An 8,256-nucleotide genomic window follows, 5' to 3' on the forward strand; every position below is an offset into this window, starting at 1 on the left:
TGGCTCATGCCTATAAAGCCAACACTTTGGTAGGCTGAGGTGGGAGGATTGCTTGAGTCCCGGAGTTCGAGACCAGCCTGGACAACGTGGCAAAAAAATGTCTATGAAAAAAATACAAAAATTAGCCAGGTGTGGTGGCAGGCGCCTGTAGTCCAAGCTACTCAGGAGGCTGAGGTGGGAGGATCAACTGAGCCCAGGGAGGCCAAGGCTGCAGTGAGCCATGATTGGGCCACTGCACTCCAGCCTGGGCAACACAGTGAGACCCTGTCTCAAAAAAAAAAAAAAAGTACTCACTTAAAAATCAATTCGCTTTTTTTTTTTTTGAGACTGAGTCTCACTCTGTTGCCCAGGCTGGAGTGCAGTGATGTGATCTTGGCTCACTGCCTCTACCTCCCGGGTTCAAGCGATTCTCCTGCCCCAGCCTCCTGAGTAGCTGAGATTACAGGCGCACACCACCGTGCCCAAACAATTTTTGTATTTTTAGTAGAAACATGGTCTCACCATATTGACCAGGCTAGTCTTGAACCCCTGACCTCAAGTGTTCTGCCTGCCTCAGCCTCCCAAAGTGCTGGGATTACAGGTGTGAGCCACCATGCCTGGTCTAATTTTTGTATTTTTAGTAGAGACTGGGTTTCACCATGTTGGCCAGGTTGGTCTCAAACTCCTGGCCTCAAGTGGTCCACTCGCCTCACCCTCCCTAAGTGCTGGGACTACAGGTGTGAGGTACTGTGCCAGGCCAAACACCAATTCACTTAAACAAATAAATTTATATCCCCCAAGAGGGTCATCCCTATCATCTTTTTGCCTCCATTTAGAAATGAGCTGGGTATCAACTTTCTTCTTTTAAAAACAAAAGCTTTCATTAAAAATTTATAAACTTAAGGGAATGAAATTTCTCCCAGGGTCTTTGGGTCAGAAGTACCTAAAATACACAAGAAATTCCTGAGTTAACAAAAAATAACTATTTTGCTTTATATCCGTAATACAAATGGGAAAATGTATTCTAATCCCTCAGGATGACCCTAAACAAATTAAGGAATTGCAAATACGTTCACTTTTCTTACGAGTGACATAAAGACTCTATTAGAAGTATACAAGAAGCAGAAGAAAGCCATTAAAAAGTATTTAGTATGGCCAGGTGTGGTGGCTCACACCTATAATCCCAGCACTTTGGGAGGCCAAGGTCAGGACTGAGGTCAGGAGTTCGAGATGAGTCTGACCAACATGGGGAAACCCTGTCTCTCCAGAAATACAAAAATTAGCTAGGCATGGTGGCAGGTGCCTGTAGCCCCAGCTACTTGGGAGGCTGAAGCAGGAAAACAGCTTGAATTGCAGTGAGCTGAGATAGCGCCACTGTACTCCAGCCTGGGGGACAAAACCAGACTCTGGCCCCACCACTCAAAAAAAGTATTTAGGATAACCATTACTCAATGTATTAATCCACTTACAAGAATTCCTAATACCCCGAAGTAGGTCACTTTTGCCCAAACGACACTGGGTCTAACAATCAAAACGCCCATTCTCTGGACAGACTCAAAAACCACATGAGATGATCCAGACAATCACGCTGCATTCAGTGGTGTCACAGAGCCAGATGTCTTAGGACAAGGGAGGGGACATTTACAGGTAACAGCCCAACCTGAAGAGCAAACAACCCTTCTGCTTGTACTAGGTCATATTTTAATTTTTGAATTAACTTGCCCATCTAAATCAGGTCTTTCCACTGCCACTGTACAATGGGGGAAGTCTTCTTTTACCCAGGTAATAAATACATTTTCAGTTCTTGCAAGCATTCCTCACAATGCAACTTCCAGCTTAGTATTAATACTAGCCTGGCCCCCTCTCCTTTGGCTACAGTTCAGTCAGATGGTGCCCCAAACTGAGCCCCATCCCCAGAGAACTGCCTGCCACCTTCTTTCTCACTCTGGAATACTATGAGAGGTATTTCAATTAAACACAATGAGACCATCTTACATTTTGCTGGCCAAAACTGGGAATGGCTTCTAAACATGATCATACTGCCTGCCTGCCAGGCACTATTCTAAGAGCTCTATACATCTTCTCATTTAATTCTTATGAGATAAGTACTATTATTATTTACCGATGAAAAGACTGAGGCACTGAGGTCAACTACCTGTTCAAGATCACAGAGCCAGTAAGGAGTGGAGTGGGGATTCAAAGCCATGCAGTCCATGCTCTTAGTGAGGTACTATGCTGCCTCCATACATGGGCACCCTTTCAGAAACTTCACAAACACCAACTCATTTTACCCTTACAACAATCCTATGATGATAATCCTGAGATTTTATAAAATCTCTGGAATATCTTTTGCATCATCAAAAGGATCTAACTTAGAAGTCTGTATGTGGATTCTTTAAAAAAATATCTATAGGTCACAGATACATAAGGAAACTACCGATTAGTCAAAACCTTTAGATTCTTTTTTTTTTTTTTTTTAATTGAGACAAGAGTCTCGCTCTGTGAGCCAGGTTGGAGTGCTGTGGTGTGATCACAGCTCACTGCAGCCTCAACCTTCTGGGCTCAAGCAATCCTCCCTCGTCAGACTCCCAAGTAGCTGAAACTACAGGCATACAATACCATGCCCAGCTAATTTGTTAACTTTTTGTAGAGACGGGGTCTCACTATGTTGCCCGGGTTGGTCACAAACTTCTGTACTCAAGCAATCTTCCTGCCTCAGCATCCCAAAGTGCTGGGATTACAGATGTGACCCACTGTTCCAGGCCCTTACATTCTATTTTGAATAAACTGAAATTCAAAGCATTGAGGGCTGCAATTATTGGACAAAGTGTGACCTTGACCTAAAAATCTGGAGGAGGCCCCTCCCCCAATCTTAAAAATATTAGAACCCTAATAAGAATACAAGACTAAAAATGTTCATTAACATAGTTGATCTCACCTAGAACTTTTTTCTTCCCCCCCAGTTATCTACATTCTGGAGCTAAGTCTACTGGAAGTTATATACTAGGCTGAGAAAAATACCCTTGGGTTGATCATATTCAGGTCAAAGGTTGCTGTATCCAATAAAGTTAAAAAAGGATGTTAAAATATTTTGCCTAAATTGGTTTTTATACCTCAATTTTTTTAACTATAAAATAAATCCAGGTGTTTTCCAAACACCACAGAGGCATTATCAGAAAAAAGGGGGGACAGGTTCCACCACACTCCCCAACCACAGTATGAGTTTAGTGTATCCTTTCCACTTTCCTTAATGCTCATGTACATGGATACATGCATTTTAATTTGTAGAAGACAGAGTCATACTCTACACAATACTCCACATATATTGTTCACATAACCCATCAAGGCATGCTCCAGGCCAACACACCTGAGTCTAATTGATTCTCTCGAACAGTGACACATGGGAAGCATCTCCACTCATTCGACCAGATCCTTACTGATGGGTTCAAGCTTTTCCCAGTTCTTCATATGACAAGTGATGCCACAATCAACAACCTGATACACGTATTCCTGCTTAGTCTGCTAGACTGCTCGTCAAAGGATATTAGTTTAAATCTGATAGAAGCCAAAATTTGTTCCCCAAAAAGTTGTAATTTTCACTCCCAAAACACTTTATGAGAATGCCTATTTCGCTACACATTCACCAATGTTACCAATTGTTGCTAATCTGATAGGTGAAAAGGTAAATGGTTCCTCAGCGACTTTCTGTTGATGGGCCATTTGTACTCCTTACCTCTGAACTGGGAGGATACATCCTTTGACCATTTTTCTAGTGGGTTTTATGTTTTCCTATTAATTCTGTGAGCCTTTCTTATACCCTTAGTAATGTATATCGCAATTATTTTCTCGGTTTGTCTTTTGCCTTTATAGTATCATTTGTCCTGCAGAAATTTTAAATTTTTGCATAGTCAAATTCACTTTAACTTTTTATGACTTTTTTCTTGTTCAATCCTGTAGTTTTACAATCTGTTTTCCTCTAATACTTTAACCTTTATGTTCAAATATTCATTTTTTTTTTAATCGTAGAGACAGGGGTCTCACGAAGTTGCACCAGGCTCTTCTCAAATTCCTGGCCTCAAGCCATCCTCCTGCCTTGTTCCCCCAAAGCGCTGGGATTACAAGTATGAGCCATCGAGCCCAGCCTCCAATTTTTTTAAAGTATTTTTAAGATGGTGTGGCAATCAAATATTTTATTTCGTTCTCAACAACTGATCATCAATTTTTAATGTACTAGTGTAGCAACCAAGTAAGTAAAAGAACTACCCTATAAAAGTGAAACCAAGTTACTGGCAAAGCAATTTTAAACCATGACACCTTTAACTGACATACATGGATTGTTAATATAAGCTGCCAATCTTAAAGACATCAAGTCTGCACTTTTATGGGTATGACATAGAAAAGTTCCATTTCTGCCTGATATGAACAAACACTTCTTTTTTTTTAGGTAAAATATATATATCTCTCCTTTAAAAAACTTGATTCAGTCAGCAAATAAAACATTTAAGGGCTTGGAAGAAAACTACTAATTTAGCAAAATACCTGAAATGTTTAGTGCATTCTATGTATTTTTCTAGATTATAAACATTTAAGAGGTTTAGGAGTGGGAACATTAGATGCAACGTTTAAAATAAAAACAAAAAGATCTGAACAAAATATTAATACATTTGATGTGATATAAACACTGTAGTATTCTCCCTTTGGACACTCAGTGCTTTCCCATAATTCATTTAAGACTGCATTTTTCCACTTTTAAACAACTGTTAATGGCTCAGCCAGGCACAGTGGCTTACACCTGTAATCCCAGCACTCTGGGAGGGCCAAGGTGGGAAGAACACTTGAGCCCCAGGAGTTCGAGAGCAGCCTGGGCAACATGGTAAAGCCTCGTCTCTACAAAACATACAAAAATTAGCTGGCTGTGGTGGTGCACACCTGTAGTCCCAGCTACCCAGGAGGCTGAGGTGGAAGAATCACCTGTGCCCACGGAGGTCGAGACTGCAGTGAGCTGTGTTTGTCACTGCACTCCAGCCTGGGCGACACAATGAGGCTGTCTCAAAAATAATAACCCTGGCTAACATCTATAAAACACTATACATTCTACCCCACAGTATGTGCAGCACCATACATACTGTACTAATTTGTACAGTAACAGTGGGAAGTGTCATCCCTTTTTACAGATGTAGGAATAGCCACAGAAGGCAGAGTTAGTAAGTGAAGAGCTGGATTCTAAACCAAATAGTCTGGTTACACTTTCTGAACAACTTTTCTTGCGCCCTGTGAAAATAACGAGGTCTTCTATTGTTCACTGCATTGGAGATTTGTGGTACCCACATACCATGTGTGAGGGTCATGATGCACAGTCTAGACTCATTATTCCATTCACTTTAGCAATCAATATGATTTATTCAAAGTATGGTTTTTTTTTAAATCACAGTATTTTCACAAGTATGTGAAACCAGATTCTGTTCTTGTACAAACGATTTTAACCTGTCAAATCTCATCTTGTTGGTTGTAGCTAACTGCCTGCAGTGATAACTATGGATCCCAATTGTCACTCATTTTAGTACTTATCCCTCTCAGCTTCCAATCATCTACAAATTATGAGATCTCCTTCGTTTTAAAGCTATTTTTAAAAATACACTCAGCCAAGCAGGACCTGTTGACAATGTCAGTGCCCTCCTAGCAGATGGGGAGCAGTTGACCAATCCATTCTCAGGGGGGTCAGCAGTTTGAACACCATGCACCCCCTCTGCCACCCTTTCAGCTCAGTCAAGGTTGGAAACTCAGTTTGGAAAAAACAGCAACAGGATGTACCTTTCCCACTGCTCTGGCAAAAGGCTGCTAAGGTGCCAACTTATGAGATTCTGAGTTGCCAGGTTTTTTGTTAGTCAAGGGAGCCTACTCCTGAGCAGAACCTAATTAATTGCAGGTAAAAAGCAATGGAGATTTTAAGACTCATAGGTTTACAGGCACACTGGTGAATCCAAATGCTGCCCCAAATATATTCAGATAGAAATTATACTCCACTGACAGAGAAAAAAGACTGCTACACAAAGCCAATTTTTACCCACAGCTAAAACCGTGGTTATTTTGAAAATGAATGGCTGAGTCAAGTTCAAAGACTCCAGCACCAGTTACTGAGATGCTCCGTACCATCAGAACGGTCAGTGGGGGCAGGGCGCGGTGGCTGACACCTGTAATCCCAGCACTTTGGGAGGCCGAGGCGGGCAGATCACCTGAGGTCAGGAGTTCAAGACCAGCCTACCCAACATGGTGAAACCCCGTCTCTATTAAAAATATAAAAATTAGCCGGGTGTGGTGGTCGGCGCCTGTAATCTCAGCTACTAGGGAGGCCGAGGCGGCAGAATTGTTTGAACCCAGAGGTTGCAATGAGCTGAGATCTCGCCATTGCACTCCAGCCTGGGCGACAAGAGCGAGACTCCGTCTCAAAAAGTAAAATAAAATAAAATGTTTTCTTGCCCAGAATTACTGCAAATCACAAGCCTGATCATCCTTGGAAGCTCAATTCAAACACTGCCTCCTTCCCCAGTCTCTCGGTGGGCGACAATCCCTCCTCAAGAGTCCTCAGCATTTCCCACAGTCATTAACTTTTGCCAGTTTTAATTACCGTAATTAGTACCCTTCGGAAAGCAGCTCTTAGAAAGCGAAGGCTGGGCCTTACTCACCTCCGTCTGCCCTACAACAGCAGTTCCCAAACCACTGGTCTCCAGCCCTCGCTGGGTTGGCCTGGGGATTTAGTAACAGATTGGGAAACCCCACTCTCAGGGATTCGGATTTATTGGGGCTGAGGTGGGCCTGGAAATCTGAACGTCTTAAGTTTTCCAGGTTTTCTGCCCCCAAGTTAAATTTGGTAATAAGGCCCTAAACTACAACATCAAGCTGGAAGTCTTGCATATGAAATATTCACGCGTTTTGACAAATGAAACCCGGAGACTGTAACCCACAGGACGCAGGGATTAACACAGGCCCTGTTTCACGCTGCTAGGATGCTGAGCTCAAACCACAGCCCACAGGGACTCCCACTGGCAGGGGCCAGGGCTTAGCAGATGAGCGGACCCCTTAACTTGAGGGAGAGGGGGAACTTCCCGTGGGCCAGAAAAAAAAAAAAAACTACTGTTAATTATCACAAAATCATAGGATGACAGAAGAGGCATCCTGTCTTCCAGGCTTCAAAAACACGAAGGATTAAGATGGTGATTAATTCAATCTCCTGTGCAAAAAAACCGCCAAGCCCCTGAACTTGCACCGGCCCGGAACGCGGCCGTTCCACAGCCCGCGGGTGAAGTGCGGCCCGGAAGCCGCGGGCGGGCGGCGGGCAGGGCAGCCCGGGCCGCGGGTGGAATCGTGGCGCGGGGGCCTGCGGGGCCGCCGGGCGTTCAGAGCTGGTCCCTCGGGTTGGCCCACGCGGTCGCGCCGGCGCCTTTCACCGCCACGCAGAGGGGCCGTGGCCAGGGCGGCGCGGCCCTTTCCTTCCTGCGTAGCGAAAATGGCGGAGCGGCCTCTCCGAGCTCCGCAAGCGACCGGGCCTCCGGCAGGGCCGCCAGTGGGCCGGACGGGGCCTGGCCAGGCAGCAGCAGGCCCCGTGCAGCCCGCGCCGCCCGCCGCCTCCCAGAGCGGACGCCGCCTCAGCCGCCCCGGGCCTCTGGCCGCCCCTATCCCGCCTGCTCTCCCTTCCCTGGCCGGCCCGGCGGCAACGCCGCTTACCGGCAGCCGGGCGCGGCGAGCGCTCGGGCTCCGGCAGGTCCCCGAAGAGGTCCATGGCGGAGGCTGGGCGGCGGCGGCAGCAGCGGCAGACGCTCAGCCCGCGAGCAGCGGCCGGGCTCCACACCCCGGGCAGGCGGCGGCAGCGGGCGGGCGACGGGCAGGGGCGGCCGGCGCCGTCAGTCACCTGCAGGGAGAGCCCCGGACGCCACCAATCGGCGCGCGGCGTGGCCCGGCCGCCCCAGAGGGCTGCGCGCGGGAGGGGCGGGGCGGCTGGAGCGGCGGGGCCGGGGGGCGGGGGGGGGGCGGTGCGCATGCGCATAGGCCCCTCCCGCGCCCCGACTGCGAGCCGGGCAGACGGCGCAGCCTGGGCCCCGCGGTGTTTCCCGCCTTGGCCAACCCCGGGCCCCTCCTGCTTTTCCTTGGTGGGGGGTGTCCGATTTCTGTCAAGTTTCGTTGAGTTCCTGTCCAAGAAGGCCTGTCCAGAGAGAAATGTCTGAGCTCAAGGGCAGCCCCGATGCCTGGGAAGGCTTTCTGGCGCTCTTGCCATCTCTTCGG

General features: G+C 46.7%; 1 protein-coding gene across 2 annotated transcripts in view; it reads right to left on the reverse strand.

Annotated features, from left to right (window-relative positions):
• ILKAP (ILK associated serine/threonine phosphatase) overlaps positions 1-7,945 on the reverse strand; it is a 33,259-nt gene extending 25,314 nt beyond the window's left edge. The window contains exon 1 of one of the 2 annotated variants that reach the window (XM_030803100.1): positions 7,702-7,945. In XM_030803100.1, the coding sequence (XP_030658960.1) occupies positions 7,702-7,756 (55 nt within the window). In that variant the 5' untranslated portion in view covers positions 7,757-7,945. The remainder of the gene's footprint in view (positions 1-7,701) is intronic. The other variant, XM_030803101.1, reaches the window with a different exon arrangement.
• Positions 7,946-8,256: the final 311 nt, after the last annotated feature.

This window comes from Nomascus leucogenys, chromosome 22a (assembly GCF_006542625.1).
Source record: "Nomascus leucogenys isolate Asia chromosome 22a, Asia_NLE_v1, whole genome shotgun sequence".
NCBI classification, from domain to species: Eukaryota; Metazoa; Chordata; class Mammalia; order Primates; family Hylobatidae; genus Nomascus; species Nomascus leucogenys.